Source organism: Gouania willdenowi, chromosome 21, assembly GCF_900634775.1.
Source record: "Gouania willdenowi chromosome 21, fGouWil2.1, whole genome shotgun sequence".
Lineage (NCBI taxonomy): Eukaryota > Metazoa > Chordata > Actinopteri > Blenniiformes > Gobiesocidae > Gouania > Gouania willdenowi.
In genome coordinates this window covers 7,465,507-7,489,684 of record NC_041064.1, presented here as the reverse complement: position 1 = coordinate 7,489,684, position 24,178 = coordinate 7,465,507, and the positions used below count along the sequence as shown (strand labels likewise).

The window sequence follows — 24,178 nt, the reverse complement described above, 5'->3', positions numbered from 1 at the left end:
TGTTCTCTGCAGACAGGCCCAGCCATAGCTCAGCGTTAGCTCACACTGCCTATATCTACGCTACGGTCACAACTCATTGACCACCATTACAGCAAAGGCAACCAAATTATTACTGGGGAGGTTGGCATGGGCAGCAGAGGTGATTCTTTAGGGCACAGGTTCTCAACCCAGATGCCTTCAAGAAACTAATAATGTTTTTTGAACATTTTGAGCCCATTTCTGCTCATTTTTATCCAATTTCTGCAACTACACCAAATTTTCAATATTTTAACCTACTTTTTATCTCCATATTTTTGCTCCTTTTAGTGCATTTTTGCTACATTGCTTCAATTTCTGCCACTTATAAACCCTTTCCACCATTTTTTTTAACACATGTTGACCCATTATTGTCATTTTTAACCTCTTTTCACCACATTTAATGCTTTTTTTTTTTTGCCAATTTAACCACATTTATGATATGCCATTCCCAATATTTGCCAGTTTAAAGAAATTGTTCTAATATTGACACTTTTACACCTTTTTTGGCCATTCTATTTTGAAACTTTTAACCAAATTCTGTGGTTTTTAAAACCCCATTTCTCTACCTTTTCCAACCATTGTCACTTTTAGCCTCTTTTCACCGTAAATCATGCTTATTTTTTGCCTATTTTACCACATTCATCATATTTCATGCCCATTATTTGCCAGTTTAAACTAACTGTCCCTACTTTTCAAATTACATTACCCCAACCCCCCATTTCACGCACTTTTAAGCCAATATTGACACTTGTCTGTTTTTGCCCACTCTAATTTGCAATTTTTAACCAATTTCTGTAGTTTTTAAAATCACATTTCACCACCTTTTCCACAACTTTTAATCCATTTTATGTTTGATTGAAACAAGAATTTACATCTTTAAGATGACTATATACTATGGTGCAAATAATAAAGTTCCTGGATAACAGTGGATACTATTCAAATACATAAATAAATGTTATCACAGATTCATAGAACAATAGACCATCATTTTGTTGACTTTATGGATGGACCCCAAAAATCTCTCCCCTTTATTACCCCTTATGAATGGCCCTGTCTCCACATGATTGTTCTTCAATGTTCATGTCTATGTTCAACCACCTTCAGGTACAGTGGGGGTCCCCGGTCTCTGGGACCTTTATTTTAGGGGGTCGCAGGCCGAAAAGGTTGAGAACCACTGCTTTAGGGGATTGCAGATCAGCTGATGATGCAATAATGTTGGAAGTCAATAAAAATCTTGGAATATCATCAGTTATTTTCATAGGCATGTTTGTACAGTGAGCTCACACCGTGGTGGCCAGTGTAAAGTGATAATTAAGTTTAGCTGCAATTGTGTTTTTTAAGACTACATTTTTCACCCAGTCACAACAATTATCAATATTTATTGCTGCAGCACCGACACTGATTGCCTCATCCGTTTCTTTAACGCGTGCCAGTGATCATAGACAAACTGTCCGTTGTGGTCGATACATTCTCCACTACATCCCACTGTCCAAACTCCTTTAATATGCTTTGTTTGCCATTATCAGAGGCAAATGGCAGCTTTTCTGCATTGTTTGTGGATTGGCTTGGAGCTAAGTGCTGCTGGTGGTGCATTGGGGTTGTTGATGTATTTTCCTCCTCTTGCACTGACAGGAAGCGGCTTCTGTTTCCTGATTGACTGATTCTGATCACAGCAGCCAACACAGCTTTGTTTAACCAGGTCAGAGCGGGGAGGGGGTTTGCTTACCCACTCGATGAAACATCCATGAAGATGAGAGGAAGACCTTTCTTAATCTTGGCTGACATTGGCAGCTCGGCAACAACAACCGCTCCTGCACTTTTGCACAACTAAAAAAAATTTTGGAAGCACATTTGTGGAATAGAAATTGGTTTACTGACAAATTGGGGATTATTACAGCAGGGATTCTCATCCTTAGGGTCACCAGACACTGAGGGTGTTGCCAGATGCCTTTAAGACATTAAGAATATTTTTTTAACGTATTTTTTAGCGTATTTCTTTAACAACACCAAATGCCATATTTTAACCTATTTTCATCACTTTTTCTTGACATATTTTTCCTCGTTTTAATGCATTTTTGTGACATTACAAATTTAAATGCCTTTTCTGCACATTTTTTTTCACTTTCCAAGGCACTTTTGGCACTTATAAACCCTTTCCACCACTTTTCCCACCTAATGATGCATATGTTGACCAATTGTTGTCACTTTTAACCTCTTTTTACCATATTTCATGCTTATTTTATGTCAATTTAACCACATTCACGATTTTCCATGCCTTTTATTCAGTTTAAACTAATTATTCCTACTTTTTTATGTCTCTTTTAAGCCAATATTGACACTTTGAACCTTTTATCCCACTTTTTTTTTGGCCATTCTAATTTGCAACTTTTAACGAATTCTTGTGGTTTTTAAAATACCATTTCACCACCTTTTCAAATTTTGGCAATTTAACCACATTCACGATTCGTCATGCCCAATATTTGCCAGTTTGAACTAATTGTTCTTGCTTTTTTCTGCCATCTTTAAAGCTGCTACCCGGAGTTGCTGAGAAACGTCTTGATGTCCCGCCCTAAACAGCCTCACTTCCTTCCACTGCCTGTCCAATCTACCAGAAGCCACGCCTCTACTTTTCTACACGGAACATAACGAGGTTGCATCGGGTCACATTGATATAGGTCTATAAGTCAGGTAAGAGCCAAAATCATATTTACCTGTTTGTTGTGGTGACGCGCGGCCTTGTTTCCGTGCACAGTGACACATTCACTTTGATTGACAGTCTCAAAAACAGGAAGTTGAAGCCTATTGGCTGGGCAATCACAGTGCTTGTTTCCATTTCTATAGGGTCTGTCGGATGAAGGCGGGACTGGTATACATTATTGTATATGAATGACCACCAGCAGTAGACCATAGTAAAAGACTAGTTAGATATTTTTTCGCATTTCAAAAGAATGATACATAAACTCTGGATATCAGCTTTAAGCCAATTATGACACTTTAAACCCTTTTTACCACTTTACAACATTTCCTGTCAGTTTTTGGTCGTTCTAATTTAACCAATTTCTGTGGTTTTTAACCCTGTAAAACCCAAATAATCAACCATTAAGATGTTGTTGTAGGAGGCCTTTGAGGTTGAAAATTAGGTGTTTAAAAAAAAAAGTTTTTGTAAGTTTTTACGAAAATGTTATTGCAACATTGGGCTCAATGGGGAGCAGAATATCCGGTATTTGTACTCATTGTCTGAACAACAATACAGAACTATGGATTCATTTGCAGGGTTTTGCTTTTGTCCCAGAACAGTATAACATGAAAAATAATCTGTCATGTTGTTATGAACAGTCATTTATTGCAACAAGAAGAACTTTGACATTCATTTACAGTGATAGTCTCAGAAACAGTTCTTGTCCTCTGAAAAAAAGAGGTTAACATCACACTTGCAGCATTAGGTATTAATATACCTTTTACTGCAATGTCTGCAGCATCCTCTCTTCACTTTCATGGGGAAATGTCCAGTTAGGTCTTTGCGCACATCCTGTGGGGGGTGTGAACATGCTTTTTTGGAAGAGGAAGCGTTTGGACTCCCATCACCTGGGAATGGTCTCATTCAAAGGACTCCCTGCTTCATCTCGGCTCCTGTTGCCTGAAGATGGTTGTCCTCTCTTCAGAGTTTTCAGTGTTTTGTCCACCTGGAAAGAGAAGATGATGAAACAAGTCAAAGATATCACAACATGGCAAATAGCAGAAATAGATTCTTACCAGAATGAGAGAGGATGCTTGCTGTGCCTGGAACTTTCTCATGTTCAGTTCTCATCTCTTTCTTTGGCATCTTGAGCTTGGCAGTGCCGCTTGTAGAGTAGCCAGGCGTTGGCCACAGCAAGGGTGATGGTGTGCCAGAAGATGTACATGTACCAACTCTGGGATTTCAGGGAGAACTTGTATTTCGCTGTAAGAGTCCAACAAACCTCCCATGAATATGTTATAGGTACCCACAATGTAAGGCCTTTCAATGACAATGTATAGGTTTTGGTAGCTTTGTCCAGGCGTTGAATTTCCTGCACAGGTTCTGGTCCAGCACAGGATGACACGAGTGTGACTGGCCTGTTGTCATACCATTTGACAGCACAGATGTTGCGTTTCCCCTCCACTCTGTAGTCAAAGCTTCCTCTACCCTTCTTCTTCAAACTCTTCTCATTTCCAAGGTTGCAGTTGGATAGGCGTACTTGCCTGGCTCTTCCCACATAATGGATTCCAGCCTTGAGGAGCTTCACTACTAATGGAACAGAGGTGAAGTAGTTGTCTGCCTGGATCGTATAGTTCTGACCCTTTGGAAGTGTGGAGGCAAGCTTCATCAGAACATCACCCGACAATCCAAGTTCAGATTTGACTCGTATTCCAGTGTTGCTCCTTTGGTAAATGTCAGAGTTAAGCATTATGCCAGAGATTCCAGCTCTCACCCATACTTTGAACCCCGATGGGTGTGGCTTCCTCGCATATACTGCTTGATGCTGCTGAACTTCCCCTTGAAAGGAATCATCTCATCCACATGCAGCCATTTCTCTCTGGAAACTCAGACCATGGCTTGAATGATTCAGAGTGTGTCCCTCTTTTCAGTCTCTGACACTGTCAAATTGTTCACAAAATGTAATGTTGTCAACAGAGATTGGAATCAGATTCACGGCACCCCCCAATGTCGTTGACGTAGTGTCCTGCAACAGTCTCCCAATACATTCGGCTTCCAGCCATTTGTTCCAAGCCCATCCTCGGATACATGCCCAACATTTTCTGTATTTCCTTTGTAGTGTTCAAAGATCTTCCATCATTTTGAACGCTGTCCTCATTTGTATTGGTTGCTGGAGCTTGAGTCATGTCTTCTGAGACAAACTTTTTGAAGTATCGCAGTGGTGTGTGGAGTAAAGATGCATCGTCTGTAACAGCTGGACCAGAAAAATCAGTATAGGGACTGTTAAAATCCTTTTTTTACCAGTGATTATTGTCACGGGGCTTGATGTGTTCATTTGATTGGGGCTCAATGTCCACATTGGCTGGGCAATCAGTACGTTCTTGGTTTTTGTGGTCCACACAGGCATCGACTCCTTGTGACTCGCATCAGTGTCGTTGAACTCTATGTCCACACTGTACCAAGGATCTCTCCTTGCTAGTGGCAATACCATTTCACCACCTTTTCCACCATTTTGGTCCCTTTTAATCTATTTTATTTCTGATTAAAACAAGAAATTACACCTTTAAGATGACTATATACTATGGTGCAAGTAGTAATAAACAGATAAATAAATGTGGTCGTCACAGATTCACATAATTTTGCTGACTTTATGGATGAGCCCTAAAAAGCTTTCCCTTTATCTCCCCTTATAGATGGCCTTGTCTCCACAGGGCTGAAAAGTTTGAGAACCACTTTGTTAAACAACAATCATGTTGATAAATAAAACCACATTACATTAAATTAAGAACTCTCTGACAGGAATCCCCCCATTAGGACCAGAACAAAGTGATGGGAGTAAATCACTATGTTCTCATGTCATTACACTAGCTCTCAGTCAGCTAAATAGTAGACTTTATAGTTTAATCTCACATCAATCCAACAGACTTATGTCCGCAGGTTTAATGATAGATCACTGTGTTCTAAACATTATGAAAGCAGCATTTAGCTTTTAACACTCCACATAAATCAATACTACAAATACACCTTAGGTTAGCCTTAGTTGTGACTTTAACTACACGTTAAAAATGTTTTATAAAGAACCTTTAATTCCTGGTTTTATTCCCTTCTTTTACTTTTGTGCAATTACTTTCAGTTTTATTCGCTGTGATTCGAAGCATATTGAGTTGATGTGTAAACAACAGCTATTTAAATCAAACTGCTTTGCCCCGTGGCTACAAATAAGAAATGTCCATCAAAGTTACAGCTTGTCGAAAGAGCCGAGTCCTTCTCACTTTAGATCAGTTTGTACCTGATTTTCAGGCCGTTTTTTTGTCTGTTACCAGGATTACGTCATATGTACTGAACACATTTTACATTTTAACAAATCTTTAACCAAAGACCTTACGCCACTGGTTCCCAACCTTTTTTTGTCGTGACCCCATTTTTATTTTACAAATTTTTAGCAATCCCAGAGACTTTTTTCTCACTCTAAAATTAGTTTTTGATCATGCTTGTTATACTATGCTTGTTATACTGTGCCCCAGGATTAGTGCACAAAAAGACAAGATGCCCAAGCTCAGATATTTTTATACTGCATTTTATGAGCTAGATTTATATTTGGGAAAGTGTAGAATCCAGTTGTTGGAGATTGTGCGCGGGGTTTTAATTTGAAAAAGAATAGTAATTTTAAAACTTAAATATGATTTTAATCAATTGATTGTTTTATTTTATTATTTCTAGACATTTTTATGTGGTCCCATTTTATTTCCAGGTGACTCCACATGGGGTCACGACCCCTAGGTTGAAAAACACTGCCTTATGCCGTGGAGGATTCATTTAAATTTTGGTGGAGATCTCGATCAATATACTGATTCTAGATCAGTCTGAAAAATATCACTCGGCATTGGCAAATATTCATCAGATCTAGATTGCGCATTTACTTCCAAGCCTTTAAAGTGTGAATAATAATTGTACCATGATCAGAATCATTGATCCAGATATACTGTAGCTTCCAATATCTGAGGATTTTTAACATTTGGTGGAGGTTTGTGCTCTGATTGCTGTTGTTTTATTCTACTTATTTTAACTGTAGCATTAGAATTGTAGATAACAGTAAAATGAAATAAATAAGTAAATGGAAAAATAGAGAAGATAATTTTACATTGGGATAATGATAATGTTAGCCTTCAATTTTAGCCTTGGTTTGCTGATTTTGGCCCTTAGGCTGTGTTTGAATCCTTAGACTTACATGAAGATAATTATTGTATTATTATTTCATTTATTATTTTCAGTTCATATTGCATTATCTTTTAAGGCTTCATTATTTTAACATGTTCACACAGCAATACAGCGATTCATCTGCCTGTGGTCGACTGAACAATTGATTATCAGTGATAAGTCAGTTAATCCATTTCAAGTGAAAGGAGTTTAACCATATTACATATTGATTTAATTAGAAAAATATAACTACGTAAAACTAAAGTGATTTCAGAGTGTAATACAGATGAGACACTGGGAGGGGGTCATCAGATGCCTTCAAGAAACTTAGAATATTTTTTTGAACAATGAGCCCATTTTTGGCTATTTTTACCCTTTTTCTGCAACTACACCAAACTTCCCATATTTTAACCTATTTTAATGACTTTTTCTATGTGTTTTTGTTACATTACTCTTATTCCTGCCACTTCTCTATCAAATGTCAATGCCTTTTCTGCACATTTTTTCCACTTTCAAGACATTTCTGGCACTTAAAAACCCTTTCCACCAATTTTCCCACCTAGTGTCATATATGTTGACCCATTATTGTCACTTTTAGTCTCTTTTAACTATATTTCAACTTATTTTTGCCTATTTAACCACATTCGCAATTTGTCATGCCCATAAATTGCCAGTTTAAACCAATTGCTACAATACTGACACTTTTTCTGTCTGTTTTTGGCCACAGTAATTTGCAACGTTTAACCAATTTCTGTGGATTTTAAAATCCCATTTTACCACCTTTTCCACCATTTTTGGTCACTTTTAACCAATGTTGATTTTTTTTTTTTATTAAAACAAGGATTTACATCTTTAAGATGACTAAATATTATGGCACAAATAATAACACAATTCCTGGATAACAGGGGATATTATTCAAATAAATAAATAAATGTGGTTATCACAGATTCATAGAAACAATGGAGCATCATTTTACTGACATTATGGATGGGCCCCAAAAATCTCTCCCTTTTATCCCCCCCCCCCCCTTATAGAGGGTCCTGTGGTCTTCAATGTTCTTTGTTCATCCACCAAAGGTTGAGAACTACTGCAGTGGACTACAGTTGATACAGTACAGTGTGTAGTACCTCTCCTGGCCTTGTGCAGTAGTAACTTGATATTTACTTCTACAGTGACTTTATGTTACATAATAGAATCAGGCAGAGACAGGACGGGCTTTTAAATTCGGTCAGACCTCTGACTATGACCGGTCTGCTCCTTATGAGGAGGTTTGGGAATCTTTGCATTGCATTCCGCGCACATGCACATGCCCACTTGCACGTGCACACACACGTCTGAAGCCTTGTCAGCTAACCCCCTCTAGTGCACAGATGCGCACAGCCTTCAGACCGCTTCACATGCTCTGTCGCTGCCTCCCGCTCATTCCTCCGCGCACCTCCGTGCACATCATCATCACCACCATCATCATCATCATCATCATCCTCATCCTCATCCCACTGCTGCCGCTGCTGGAGACAGGCAGCCGGCAGACAGCGGCACACTGGCTGTCGTGCCAAACCTGACTCCGTAATTCAATCAGGACGCCGTGCGCCACGGAGACGAGACGCGCCACTTCCACGCGTATCGATGCATCCGTGAAGCAACGCAGCGGCAGATAAAAGTTCGTGGACACATTTTGAAAGTTGTTTCCTTGCCAAGCGGATATCTGTATAGAGGCATCTCCACCACTTTTGTCTGAAAGGTGTTTAGCTGTGAAGCTATGGAGCGTCAGCGGGCAGATCTCTCCATTTGGGATCAGATGTGAGGACCAAAGGACGCGGTGTTTACTGGAGCATCCGGACGCGTTTTTGTTCCTTTTTAACGACACGTCGCTGCTAAAAGTCTCCCAGATAAAGTTGGTGATAAATGTTGCTGCAGACATGAGTTGTGGAAACAGAAATTCCCGTCTACTGACATTCTTCCTGGGATTTGTCCTCACGCGGCTCAGCTTCTGCAACCAAGGTGAGGATGGATGGATGGATGGATGGAAGGATGGATGCAAGGTGCGCAGACTATTCCGTGCAGCCTAAATTCCAACTCTTTAAGCTTTTAGTCCAGCCTGCAACATGTCAAGGTCTATCTATAGCATTTTGTGGCGAATATAATGCGTAAAAGGGTTTAAACCAGTGGTTCCCGTCCTTTTTTGGATCATGACCCCATTTTTATATCATACGATTCTGACGACTCCCCAATTTTTTTTTATTCTTTTTTCTTGAATTAGTTTTTTATCCTGTTTGTTATAATGTGTAACAAAAAAGTTAAGACCAAAAAGAAAATAAATAAATAAGACAAAACAAAAGAATAAACCTGTTCTGTTTTTATTTATTTATTTATTTTTATTTCTTGCTGGTTATTTGGATTTATCAACCAACTTGAATAGTATTTATTTTATTGTATTTTTTCCAGTGGCCATAATCCTCTTCCGTAACATACAGTAACCAGGGTTATTGCACAAAAAGTGGCATGTGTTTTTTTATGCTGTATTTTTTTTTTCTCCCTTTTTATCTTTATACTGCAATTTATTTGAACTATATTTATGTTTGAGAAAGTGAAAGTATATAATAGTGTTTAAGATTGTTTTAATTGGAAAAGGAATATTAATTAAAACAATTTTGTGAATATATTTTTAATCAGTAATTATGTTGAACACATTCCAGGCGACCCTATATGGGGTCACGACCCCAAGGTTGAAAAACACTTTGATGGACTGTTTCAGGCATTCTGTAGCAAATATAATGCGTAAAAGGTTAAAGAGTAATGACCTTTAAATGAAATTGAGATGAATATCTTTTTACTTGCCAAAATAAATTAAAAAATGTGCCTCTTCCTCTAGGTATTAAAATACCAAGTTGAAATGATGCATTTGTCTTTTTTTGAGGTCGAAAATACAAAAACCAAACAAATCCTCATATATTTTTTTCTACCAAAATGCAATTACATATATTTGTGTTTTTTAATATGCCATAAAACATGTTCATATTTCTAAAAACTTGCCTATGGCATTATATTCCAGAGTGAAATGCAAAGTTTATTATTCCGTGGTTCAGGCTTCAATTGCCTCGGTTCAGTTTTTAAAGCAAACAGAGTCAGAGACAATAAAAGGCAAGAAAGACTTTTTATGGGATTCTGCTGAGTGCAAATGGCAACCCGGAGGCTGCTTGAATTAAAACACACACACACACACACACACACACACACTAAGAACTAGGTAATTGGAAGGCAGATCCAAAAATATATCTGTATCCACAGTGTTTGTGGGAGAAAATCTACAGTTTCTGCTGTCGGAGGTGTAAAGAGTACTAATGTTTCCTACTCAAGTAGAAGTAAGTCATGCATAAAATATTCAAGTACTGGTAAAAAATTAGCTCAATGAAATATTACTGAAAGTAAAAGCTACGTTCACCCCCCCATGTTTATTTGTGGTAATAAATATTGCCGCGTTTCCCCTGTATACAGTTAACATCTCATGTATAAACCAAATCTTGTACAATTGGAATTTAATTTATTTTTCACAAAGACATCTGTATAAAATAAAAGGTTTGTCAAAATATACAATTCTGATTAAAAAAATAAATAAATAAAACAACACCAATTAGTTTCAAAATAAGAAAAATGATCAGATGGATGTATGAACTCTAAAACTGTCATAAGTAACAACATAATACGTAGAAATACCAACCTCAACCGAAAAAAGTGGCTGAGCGTTGATCAGAAATGGTACGACGAGTTAATAATGAGGAAATAAAAAATTAATCACAATAAATATATATATATAATGTTTGGGTGTAGAAATGTAACAAATGATTTTACGTCTTTTAAAATGTGCATAAGTACAAGTAAAAAAACCCATAATAGCAACTCAATTACATTAACGTGGGTACTTGTAATTTATTTCTTTTACCTCTGCATGCAGTGACATTTGCACGAGTAATATATATTATTATGCGTTGAATAGTTGAGTTTGCGCTTCTTCTTTACCTTTTACAGAAGCTCACTGACCTGTCTTCTCCAGTGACCCCCCCCCCCCCCGTGTTTTGTTGACTAAGTATTTTTGTCACAAATATATTTTTGCGGATGAAAACTAAACTAAAATGAAAAAAGTCATTGAGGCTAAAACTATGACTACATTGATTGACGTCATCGTCAACGAATAAAAGACGAGACGGAAATACGCTGACGAAAATCAGGTAGAGATGTAGCCTGGAATCCATCTTAGTCTCCTTGTATTATTCATATACAGCCGATTAGTCTGGAGTCGCTCGTTAGAGGTCTGGTGGCTGAGCGGGGGCGGGACAAACACGCGCAGAGGAACCAATCAAACAATGAGCAGACCTGACGACAATAGCGCGACAAACGTAATTCTTTTTCCCTAAACGGAGCCAGCAGATGAAAACTGTGTATTACGGTACAGACTTACAGTTTTAAAGCCTCTTGTTGTTGTAGTTTCATCAATAAATCCAGGTTTAAAAACAAGCAGAGCGCAGCTGCAACGGTCTTCTCCGTGTGGGCCGCCATGTTTGTTTTGATACTGCTTTGCGCAGAGGATATGACGTTGTTTCCCGTTCGGCTCTCATTGGCCACATGCACGAAACACGTCGCCATCCGGTCGGCCTATTTTACGGCAGCTTGTGTATTTAAAATGTTGAAACCCTGCTACTTAAAAATATGTTTTGAGTGAATTCTGATTTATTTTGGTTTATTTTCTGTTTGGTTTTTGACTTTACGATCTTTGACATTTGCACTATTTGTTTTGTATAAATTGAGTTGCAACTTGAAAACTTATTGCACATTTTTGTTTTCATTGTTATGGGAGAAAGATAACATTTCAAACTTGACAGTCTGTTATTCATTACTAGGGCTGGGCAAAAAATCGATGTATGAAATTTGTAGATAAAAACAGTTTTTGTTTTGCAAATTCGGGTTTTTTTTAAAAAAAATGAAAAAATTTTCATTTTTTCCCACCACAGTTTTTTTGGACTTTTTCGCGTTCCGTCCTTGCGGGTTACCGTAGCGCGATGTGAGCCAGCCCCCTCTTTGTTTACATGCCTTTACCCTTTCAGTAGGCTATATACAGTACTTTATGTGCCACTGGCATGTTTATTGTTTTATTCACACTATCCTGAGATGCTAAGGTAATAGTTTATTATTTTTAATTATAATGTTATGTTATAAAATATGTAGGTATGTGATTTCTTAATCAGAAAATTTAAGATACTGTAAAGTTGCTGTTGCACTTTTTGTTAAACCTGGGTTAAAACACCCAACACAGCATAACGTGGATGGCTGTCCATCATAGGAATGGGATCCACACAAGGTTCCTGCTGCTTAACAGAAGGTTTTCCTTGCCGCCATGATGAATTCATGTTGGGTGTGGAATACATATGCATGTGTATATATGCATATGTGTGTATCCATAAAATGAAGAGTCTGTCCTTAAGACTGCTCTACTGTAAAGTGTCTTGAGATACCAATGGTTATGATTTGGCGCTATACAAATAAAAGATTGATTGATTGATTAAAACTTGAAATTGTGAAATGACAGACCCTCATTTACTTTTTATTTTGGGATTTGTTTTATGCATTTTAACTCTTGAGGACAATCACGGCAATAATTGACATTGAAAAAAAAAAATTGAAAATCGAATCGAAACTTGAATTTTTCTTTAAAAAATTTCAGTCTCGACATCTTTTTTTTTTAAAGGCAAAATCGCCCCCAGCCCTATTCAGTCCTGCTTTTGTATTGAAATAAAGACACAGTTGTGTTAAAATAAAGTTAAATTTGTGTTTTATATATTACATATACATACACATAAATTACAGTAGGTTTAGTTTGTTTCCTATACCAGCGATAAAAAAAATTCTTGGAAATCTGTTATTGATTTAGTCGACTAAAATAAGACTAAAATTAAAATAAATCAGATGACTAAATTTGACTAAAACTAAAAAGAATTTTAGCCAAAAGACTCTAACTAATCTAAAATTTCTTGTCAAAATTACACACACACACACACACACACACACAGGGGCATCAGTGAGGTTTAAAATAGTTTTATTGATTGTTCAGAGAACGCAGTGGGACCCCTCCTCCCCCACCCCCCAGGTTATATTTTATTGTTCTCTGTGTTCGATAAGAGCGATGCTACTCCCTGTTCTCTCAGACAGCTGCGACTACACACACACACACACACACAAAACAAGCTCATTGTGTGTTTTTCTCCACCACAGATTGAATGATTGAACTGATGTCTGCTTTCTACTGTATTCCAGTCCCTCTTATTGACTGGTCCCAGACCTTTGGTGGCACATTCCCAGTTATTGTCCAGCGTAGAGTACAGACAACTCTCGAAACAAAGAAAGAAAAGCACCGTATTTGATGCCAAAGTCCATACTTTTTTGTTTCTTCTCTCTCCATTTCATTGCTTTTGTATTTTTAATGAGTATTAGATTCCTGTTGGCTTGGTTGCTTCTCAGCAACAACTTTTGAGAACAATTCAATGGATTTGCATTGTTCCAGAAAAACACCATCGGTACATTTCAGTGATTAAAGTTTAAAGTTTATATAAAGAAGTAGAAACAACTGAGAGAGATCAGATCAGTGCCTTTTTAGGCCAAGATGTCAACAAATACAATCAATAATGTGTGAAAGTTGAATTTATTCAGACAACTTTTTTCTGGAGATTTACTTACTTTAATCTCCAGACATGCTCTGACTGCCAACTGTCAGTCTTCCTCAGAGGCATGTATTGACAGTAGATCAAGAAGACTGACAGTTTAATCAGAAGATTAAAGTACATTTCCTGGAAAAAGTTTAATAAATGAAACCTTACATGTTATTATTATTTTTTGCTTTGTGAATGCTCACCGTTTACACACACGTAAACATTTTCCTCTTTCCACTCATCAGCACCGATACTTGTTATAAAACAGAAATACGTCTGGTTTCTTTACCCACTGTTATTCTTTTCCCCATCAAACAATTCACAATCCAGACTTCATTATTAGATGGTTACTTTACTTAGAGTTCTCTTTTTGAAACAGGCTTAAAAAAAAGCTTTGCTAAATGATGGCGACTCATATTAATGCTTCTCTCTTTACTACATTTAACTAAAAATACCTCCAAACGCTGCAGAATGACTCGTCTTTAATCTCCGTTCCTTCTCATTTTTGTCCTCCGAATAAGTTTTACGGAACCAAACTTCAAATTGATGATTCGGGCTCGTTTCGATTGATTCACGTGGACGGTTGATTAAAGCTTTTTTTCATCTTGAAGGCATCCAGCTGACGGCTCATATCACAACCATCAGATGAAGGAGATATTCAGCAGCAGCAGCAGCAGCAGCGTTTATCAAAGGAAATCAATCAGACAGCAAATGCAAACACGCCAAAGGAATGTTACGTCTGCACCTTTGACTCTCCAACCACTAACTGAGTTTGTGTGGATTAGTTATTTGACTTTGCAGAGGAAACGATATATGCATTGAACAGTCAGTTGTCAACAAGGCCTTATGCAAAGTAGGGCTGCAGTAATGAAAATTGTTTTTAAATGTAGTTTTACATTTAATATAGTAATTCTAATAACAATAATACAGTAATATAATTATGCTGTGCCCGAGTTTGCACTTATATGTAAAATATGTAAGGCACTGACAATATTCTTCATAAACCTCCTGTAAATTATCTCTAAATTTCCTCCAATTTTTGATGTTTTACTATTTCATTTGGGGATATTTTGTAGATAATTTGCAAGATTTTGGAAAAAAAAGAATATTCTTAATACACTTAAATTCTCTCTAGGAAATTTAAAGGAAACATCCTTTTAGGACTGATATCTATCAATTATTGCTTGAATATTGTCAGTTTCTTCCATATTTTGTATTTTATTTTTAAGTAAAAGTGTAAACTAGGGCACATAATGTTAAAATAACTTGCTTTCACGCATAAAATCTGTGACATACTTGAGATTAAACTGCTCCGTATTTGGCCCGTGAGCATAAATAAGTTCGACACCCCTGAATTAGGTGCAATTGAATAATTTCCCAGACAGTTGTTGAAAAACCCTGATCTATAGCTTCTCTCGTTCCACATTTCTGTTGGGTTCTTGCCGTGCTCTAGTCAGACATGTCCGTACAGGTGTTTTGCATTTGATAACAGCTGTAAATAAAAAATAAAAAAAAACACCCTGTGAAAAGATCTCCGTTTGATACGCAGCAAGGACAACAACCCACTCAGCAGCGCAGCGTCAATATTTGACCGAGGTTGAGTCTCTTACTGGCATGAATTCTCTCCGCTAATCTGCCGCTTAAACGCACTTACAGCCATTATCAGATCTAATCAGCTACATTCAAAGATTTGCTCTGCGGCTGTTTATCGCTGCGGTGAGTGTTTGATCTTGTTGGAGTGCGGAGTTGCATTGAAAAGTCTGTCATGCCTGTCGGGTTTTTGCCGGGTTTGAGAGCCTCACGTTCTGAATAATGATCCACACTGAATGGCTCCCTCCTTTCGGTGTTTACAAACCTGTGTTCATCAAATATGCTCATCATATGTTGCTATTCACACAGATCATGTGAAAACTTGAATTGGCATGGAGAGGATTTCTAGAATTGTGAAAATTAATTCGAGTTAATAGTGAATCATCTCTGATTTATCCAAAAAAAATCAACCGTTATAAGTCATTTACAATAGACCAGAGGTAGACAACTTTTATCACAGCGAGGCCACAACAATGTGTTTGTTTGATCGGAGGGTCACGTGATCAACATTCTTGTCAGCATTTAGAATAATGACCAATCTGAGCACGAATACAGGAAAGAACAAAGAGTTTTTTAGTCATTTTGTATGTTTTTCTGTCATTCTCTGTATGTTTGTTGTCTTGCTCATTGTGAGGCATTTTGTGTCATTTCTGTTCTTTTTCCTGCAAAATATGTGTATTGGAGTCATATTGTGTATTTGTGCTGCCATTTTGCGTTTTTTGGAGTAATTTCTGTGTATTTCTGCTCTTGTTTTGCTTGTTTGTTAGTACTGTAAGTTTGCAGAGTCACTTTTTGTTTTTCTTGTCTTTTTGTGTACTTTTGTTGTCATTTTCTGTAATTTTGTCTATTACTGTTTTTTGTTTCTTTTTTTGTAGTAGTTGTGTGTTTTTAGAGTATTGTGTGTCTTTTTCTTGTCTTTTACTGCATTTTCCTGCAATGTTGTAATTCTTTGTATTTTTATTTTGATGTATTCTTGCTCGTTTTGTGTATTTTTCTGTCGTTTTGTACATTTACTTTTGGGGCAGCATAAAATTAGGCCGAGGGCCGCCAGTTGCCTATGTCTGCAATAATACACGATGTTCCTTATTATTGAATGATATCTATTGTATCTATTAAAACTAGCACACACCCTTTATTTAAATCCCCATTCTTTATTTAGCGCCGAGGCAGTGATTGACACTTTTGAAAAGGGATCACAGTGCCCTCACTTGTACTTTCCATAAAGTAACACTTGAAGCTTAGTTTTTGGGTCTGTTGTTACTTCAGCTGTTTATTAGACCTGCAAAGTCTTTTTGGTCAGACAAGAGATGTCATCATTCTACCGGAGCTCCATTTATTTATGAGTTGGCCTGCTCATGTTCTATTTATATCGAACCAGTGGAAGTCCCAAAGGAGCCTGGGCTCCAGGCAGGGTTTGTGGGTGCCGTGCAGAGAGACATCTTCATACTGAAAAATGAGATCGTCAGAGAAAAAAAAACAAAACAAGAATGGACAGATGGCTCCAATTACTGTTGTTGCTTGAGTTTTTGCTTTGAAATCATTGAGCTCACATTCTTTATGGGAAATAAGAGTAACGTAAGATCACATATCCGTTAAAGTTTGGAAAAACAGGACATGATCACGTTCAATCAGGTATTACACGAGTCTGAATCCTATTCCTCAGCTCTGTGTGGGAGGTGTAAACCAATGTTGTTCCGATACCCTTTTTACTTTTTTTTTGTACCGACTTTTCGCTGAAAATCTGGTCCTCGAAATCGCCAACATTTTCTCTCGTGTGTAGGAACGTTCGTTTGTTTTTCTAAGACATGAAAACGTAGCGTTTTGATGAAGAGTTTGATGCAATAAATGGCATCGGTGTGTTAATAGTTAGTACTTGCTGGAGCCCCTCCCGTTACTAGTATCGGCACATTAGTGTAATCCAGGGGTTTCAAACTCACTTTGGGTCAAGAGCCTATTTACCAGTTTCATTCCAAGTGGGCCAAACCGGAAAAATCCCCCCAAAATTTTCAGGAAAAATTATGTTTAAATGTGTCTTTAAGTAATTACCATTATGTAAAGGATTAGTTGTAGATATCAGTACCTCCAGGATCTTGACTTCATAATTCCAAAATGGCAATGCAACTTTCAGGAATTCTGTGGTATTATTTGCAACACTTTGCACAAAGAGTGACTGTGATATCTAGAACTGGATTATAAATTGTTTAGATTCAAATCATTATTCTTTTTTCTTTTTGTAATACATACTTTGTTGGTATTATTGGTATTGGTTTACTTCTTTACTTACTTCTACTAATAAAATTTTACACCGATATTACACAATATTACCCCCAAACCTCTGGGTTAATTTTTTTATACGATAGGAATGTTTAGATGATCCCGATATTGCATCCTTACGTATTGGCCGATATTGATACAATACACTATCAACAGGAATCATAATACAATAATACTTTTTAGTTATTTTTGTTGTGTGGAGTGTTGTGTGAAAATACTTAATCAAGTTATATTACTTACTAACAGTAGGTATGAGAAATACTGACCCATTTATTATTAAGCAATACATACATTTTGACCTTAAACATAAGAATATTCTACAATTGAATGAGAAGACCCTGAGAAATAACCTAAATAAATCCAATATAAACAAAGATCCCTCAGAGAGCGCAAACCTCTGCCAGTTTTCTGTTCATAACTTTTTGAAATGTCCTTGCTTAAAAAGTTTTTCTGGATACTGTATCTACAGTACCTTCCGGATCATCCCACAAAATTGAACTCCTTCTTCCTTTTGACATCGTCTATCAGCTCACCAAATTTCATTTAAAAACTTTTTGAGACATCCTGCTCACAGACAGACAGACGGAGATACTTATACCTTGTCGGAGGTAAAAACATATGTACAGCCCTATAAAATCTGCGTTAACAGAATCACGGACAAAATCACGGAATCAACCAATGAAAACGGTTAAACGCGGAAATGGACAAAATTGGCATGAAACGTCGTCATCGTAGGGCAAAGATTGTTTTTTTTTTTTGTTTTTTTTTTCATGGGGAAATGTTTCCAGGGACCTCTTATTAGGTGCACCGCCCTCCCTCCTCCTGTCCTGGCTGCATTAAACTCACTTAAACCACCACAAACACCCTCTAAAACAACGCAAATCATCACTGACCCCTAAATACAGAGCCACCAGTGCCCGTTTAACTTTGCTGTGCCTGTGAAGCTCGTCCGTTTTGTGTGTAGCGTATTGGTGCTCCGTGAAAACGTGATCAGATTAAATCATCTTAACCTGCTCAGTGTTCGAACTGCTGTGTCTGGTTAACTAAGAATAACTCAGTTTGTGTTTTCCTTTAGTTCTTTTTATTCCAGCCTTTTGTCCGTGTCTATAGGTACACATTCACAGTCAGCAAGTTACCTCAAGTGCAACCGTTTCAGTGGGAACTTACGGTTTACAAAATAAAAGTCAGTTGGAGCAACGTTATTAGAATGTTACATTCTAACAACATCTCATCTGAGCTACAGAAGATAGGATAATTTAAATTAGGTTAATTTAAACTAAGTTGATCCAAACTTTATCAATAAACCTGCTCAGATCCCTGAGAGGAAATATGGTGACATTAATGCTGTTCTCATACATTGTTATATGACATATAAATAATTAAAAAGGAGCAGTCAGAATAATCCATCCTTACTTTATTTTTGACATTTTTTGTTTAATTATGAGTTTTTTTTAATTTATTAATATTTATTGTTTAAAACATTTTGTTAAAAAACAAAAAATTAAAGTGGAAAAAACAGAATTTGGAAAAAAAATAAAACAGATTTTATAGGACCCTACAAATGTATTGGAGTGCTCGTATCAGAGATTTAAGATGCAGGCCGATGTAATCTTGTTTCTTTTTTATTTTGCTCGTATTGGACTGATATCTGATCAGTGTCGGACCAGGAACCCCTAATTAACGGCACTGGTAAAGTTTTTTAGAAGCTGAAGTGTCGTATCTGTGGAAAACAAAATGTTCTGACACCATTAGTTCACATTGGGCTTCATACACGCTACACTATGTCAGTCTTTTTTTTCTTCTGATCAGGCATTCATCCAGGTGCACGGCTGCTCATCTGCCCACAGTCGCCCAAATAATGTGCATTAGCACCAAAAGCCGTGCCAGCAACACCTTCCATCCTGGCACAGACGCCGACAAGGCACAAGCTCCCTCCCTCACTGATGGGCAAAGACACGCAGAGATGCAGGAATCGATCCAAACACAGTTAATAGAGCCACATTTTAGCAAAACTAGCAGTGCAGAGACTGGGGGGGAAACTACAGATGAGAAGTTCAGCACGAAGTCCTTCCTCGCGATGCCATAAAAAGTGGTATAAATCAATGCCTACTTTCTGATCGTAATCCTTGACAACCATGTCACAGGAGGAGGAACTATTGCTGTTCTGGAAAGCTGTTACTTACACTCACAATTGTTTGTCTCGTAGAGTTTATAGCTTGATGCACTGCACTTAAACGTTGTGTAGGGAGCCGTTAAAAGAGAGGCAGCCCCTAAGAAAACTACTATTTGCCCATTATTAAATAAAGCCTGGCTTACACACCCAAAACAGATAAGTAATACTCAGTAGGTTTATGGGTAAAATTCTATTAGAAGGCGTAGCTAATAGAAATGTGATGTTAATTGTTTTTCTATAATGTCGTTCAGTTCAATATTTGTGGATCTTTGTTTTGTGAAAGTGGCACATTTTGAAGGAATGGCATTGTTTCACAAATGGAGTTAAGGGGACTTCCATGTAGACATCCGACTAAAGTTAAACCAATACCACCAGTGAGAATACATTTGTGGCTATTTGAAGAGAAAAATTATAGACATTGACTGTTTGTCACCTTCTGTCATCTTGTGAAATGACAATCTTTGGGTTTGTCTAAGGAGTTGACATTATTTTAAGTGATTAACTGCAAACCTGACTGAATTTTCGGCATGTACAAAAAAAAAAAAAAAAAAAATGTAAAAAAAAAAAAAAGTGAATGTAATCATGTCGGAAATAAACTGAATAAATAAATAAAATTAAAAAAAAACTTCATGTAATTGAATCTTGTGAATTTGTAAAGTTACTGAATGATCAAGTCCCATCCATCCATTTTCTGACCCACTTGTTCCTTTTTAGGGTCGCGGGGGTGATTATCGTGTTATTGCGCAGAAATTATGTTTATTCTTTAACACAATACTTGGAAATGGACAAAATCTAAATGGCGCAATAAAAAAACTGAATTTTGAAAAAACACTCCAATATTGCAAAAATATTTTTACGCTTTCACAAGGAGGTTTTTCAGACGTTTTGATATTTAAATGTGTCGCAAAAGCGCAATGGAGACACTTATTTCGCAATTACACGTCACAGGACGTGACGTACCTGGTCACATGACCACGTCTCTCTGAGAAAACATGGCGCGGTACGTGTGGACAGAAGAGAACCAGATATTTCTTTGCATTATACTTAAAAATGATTACTGCCACATTAGACAGCAAACAACAAAGGAATACAGAGTGTTATAAGGAGGTATGGAGCGTTCATCCTCCTGCAGCAAAGTTGAAATTTTAAAAATGTCGCTTTTATTTTGTGAAAAACTGTAATGGAAACACAGCTATAGATTAAGGTGACATTTGTAATTGCCTTTTTACACAAGGAAAAAAACACTGATAAATCTAGAGTGTAAATGCAGACATCAAAGGTTTTTGGCTTTGTTACAGTTTTTCTAAATTAAATTAAATTAAATAGATTTAATTTAATTTAAATATGAACTTTGCAGACTTCATAGGTTTTTGGCTTTGTTACAGTTTTTCTAAATTAAATTAAATTGATTTAATTTAATTTAAATATGAACTTTGCAGACTTCATAGGTTTTTGGCTTTGTTACAGTTTTTCTAAATTAAATTAAATTGATTTAATTTAATTTAATTTAATTTAAATATGAACTTTGCAGACTTCATAGGTTTTTGGCTTTGTTACAGTTTTTCACATGAAAAACGGTTCAATCCGTGAAAATCCTGTTCACTCCGTGTTACGGTTCATCTTGTGACCATGTTATCCTGTGATTGAAAATGAATGCAGAGTTTCATCTGAAGTTGGTTTTTAATGTGATGTGTTTAATGAGCAGTTGAGATTATTATGACTACATTCAAATCTAAAAAGGCATACCGACTTTGAAAATTACCTGAAGTATGAAAAATAAAAAAAATTACTAACAGTAGTTGACCCTATTTACTCTATTTAGCATTTTTTGGATGTTTATTAGTCAGTAAAACAATAATTTCTCCACGAAAGATGAGTGTGTAGTGTTTTACTTTGGAACACATGAGAAAACAATCTTTGACATAAATTTAGTACACCTTCGCACTTGCAGAATATTACTAATTTAATCGTCCTCATCTCGTACATCATTTTTCTTACCGAATTAACACGTAAAGAAAGATTAATGCAAATAATTTACCCAGACATACTAAGCAGTCAATGTTAATCAGATAGTTTGATAACTTTAACCTCACATTTTCTACCTCATTATGCTTTTATGAGCTACATCTCATTTTTTTTAATCATCTGAGATGTAATAGTCATGGTTCAGTATATCATGCAACAAGGTCTATAATTAATGCTTAGCACAGTCAGCGTCACAGTCTACTGCTGACTAATCATTAAGAGTTGAGTAAAGTATGGCTGGGCTGTCAAAGGAGTGAAGTTACTTTCCTCATTATAGAGATTATGAAATGTTTTTTTTTTTTTTTGTGCAAAAGACACAAACGCAAGGAGCCTTAAATTACAATCTGCAAGAACACGTGTCAAAATCAAGGCCTGGGGGCCAAATCCGGCCCTTTAGACTATCCAATTTGGCCCGCAGGAAAAAATAAAAAAGACAGAAAAAACTTGAATTATTGTGTAAATTAACAAATAATCCAGTTGTAGATCTCCCAACCCGTCTAAATATACAAATTCATAGAACTCATTAACCCCATTCACTACACACACACACAGGATTGGGGTCATTTACATTTTTCAAATATGAGTACAATGACCGAAGCTTTTTCCAATTCCAATTAAAATTCCAATTATTATTCTCCCTTCTGAAAGTAAATTACAATTACCTTCTCAATTACTGAAGTATAAATTTAGTTAATCACAATCATAAAACCTTTAATAAATAACTGCATAAAACGTGACCTTCCTCTTGTGTTAGCTTTCTGTTAGCGTATCTTATGATAATCAGTAAAAGAATTCAGAGAAAAAAAGAAAAGAAAGTAAAATAAAATATACAAAAAACAAATTCAAAATTTTCCCATGCTTTTATCACATGACTGGAGTCATTTTAAATCTCAAATTGTTCAAATAACTTTATTTTCCTTAAATTATTTCACATAATTTTCCCCAAACTAAATAAAAATTGGTCACATAATCAATTAAATGCAGAGACTCATTTTTGTCACTTCACTAGCCTGGATATTGAGGCCGCCTTACATACAGTACTTTATATATGATTTATACGTCAAAGTGCAAACTTGGGAACATTAATGTTGAAATTGCTCGTTTTCCCGCCTAAAATCTGTGGCCCACTTAAGAACAAACTACTTGGCATTGGGCGCCTGAACTAAAATGACTTTGAAAGCTCTGTTTTAGAAGATGTTATGAAAGTTTCACAATAGCCGGTCCATCAGAGCAAATGGAAAGCTTTAATTGAAGACATCTTTTTTCTCTCGTCCTCACGGTCTGACAGCCTCAGGCTTTTCTGACGACTTTAGGGAGTTTCACTGTCCTTCAGATTGCAACGCATTTTACTAAAACTTTGGTAACACACACTTTGTGTGAAGTGTTATACATAAGGCTGCCATAAATAGAATAGACATTTATTCTCATTGCCCCGTACAATGTCATTCAGGAGTGTCGTTTGCTAAATTCTGCCACCTTTGGAGCTATGTTGGCATGTTTTGGGTTAGGTGGAGGGATTTAATGGGGTTAGGGTCAATTGTAATTGTGTAATTGATAATTACAATTATCTGTTGGTGTGGTAATCGTAATTAAATTGTAATTGAGTTTAGATAATTGACAGCTGTGATTGTAGTTGCCATGAAAGTTATGTAAAAATTGTCAATTATAATTTCACGCAAAACTGGGGAGCCATGTTACATTTTATGTACAGTTCTACACATATGTAGTTAACAATTATTAAATTATGTTTCATGTCAAGCTTTCCCACATTTTACCATTTTAAAACTGTTAAATCGAGGAATATACGGACACAAAAAAGGGCTCAGATGCCCACACCAAAAATATTGAAACCTATATTTTAATTGATTAGGAAGCCTAACAAGGTAACTAATAGATAGGAAAGAAATTATTTGATAGATATTTGTATTTTACTGCTGATTTAGGACCTGTTATCATAAGAGATGCTAACAGAAAGCTAACACAAAAGGTTAACTTTTTAGGTTATTTATTTCAGCCTCAGTAATTGTGATTCATTTTAATTGGACTTTGTAATTGAGAGCATAATTGTAATTGTAATTTCTGAGGATAAAAAATAATTGTAATTTAATTGTAATTGGAAAAAATGCTGGTCACTTTAATCGTAATCGAATTGTAATTGTAACTGTAATTGACCCCAACCAAAGTGTTTTGGTAATGAACGACGCTTAATGACAGCCTTCATAACACCTTATTTATGCTAATGACAGCGTAATATCAGCCTTTATGTATAAAACTTTAAGGAAAGTGTTAGTAAAACTTTGTTATGAATCCTGTTCAGGGTGAAACCAGGCTGACTTTCATTTAGAATGCACAAAGTGCTGCTGTAATATGGTTTTTTGAACATTGGATTTGCATTGAATGGCATTTAAACGACACTCATACATGTAGACATGAATACAAAACAGCCACGCACCAATTACTGCCAACTGCCTGTCACATGTAAAAACAGATGTACACGGGTATTAAATATACATATGCTATTATATA

General features: G+C 36.4%; 1 protein-coding gene across 1 annotated transcript in view; it reads left to right on the top strand.

Annotated features, from left to right (window-relative positions):
• The first annotated feature begins 8,275 nt into the window (after nt 1–8,275).
• The window catches only part of LOC114454704 (ephrin type-A receptor 6-like), a 242,239-nt gene continuing 226,336 nt past the window's right edge, over nt 8,276–24,178 (top strand). The window contains exon 1 of the mRNA XM_028435348.1: nt 8,276–8,893. Within this exon, the coding sequence (XP_028291149.1) occupies nt 8,812–8,893 (82 nt within the window). The 5' untranslated portion in view covers nt 8,276–8,811. The remainder of the gene's footprint in view (nt 8,894–24,178) is intronic.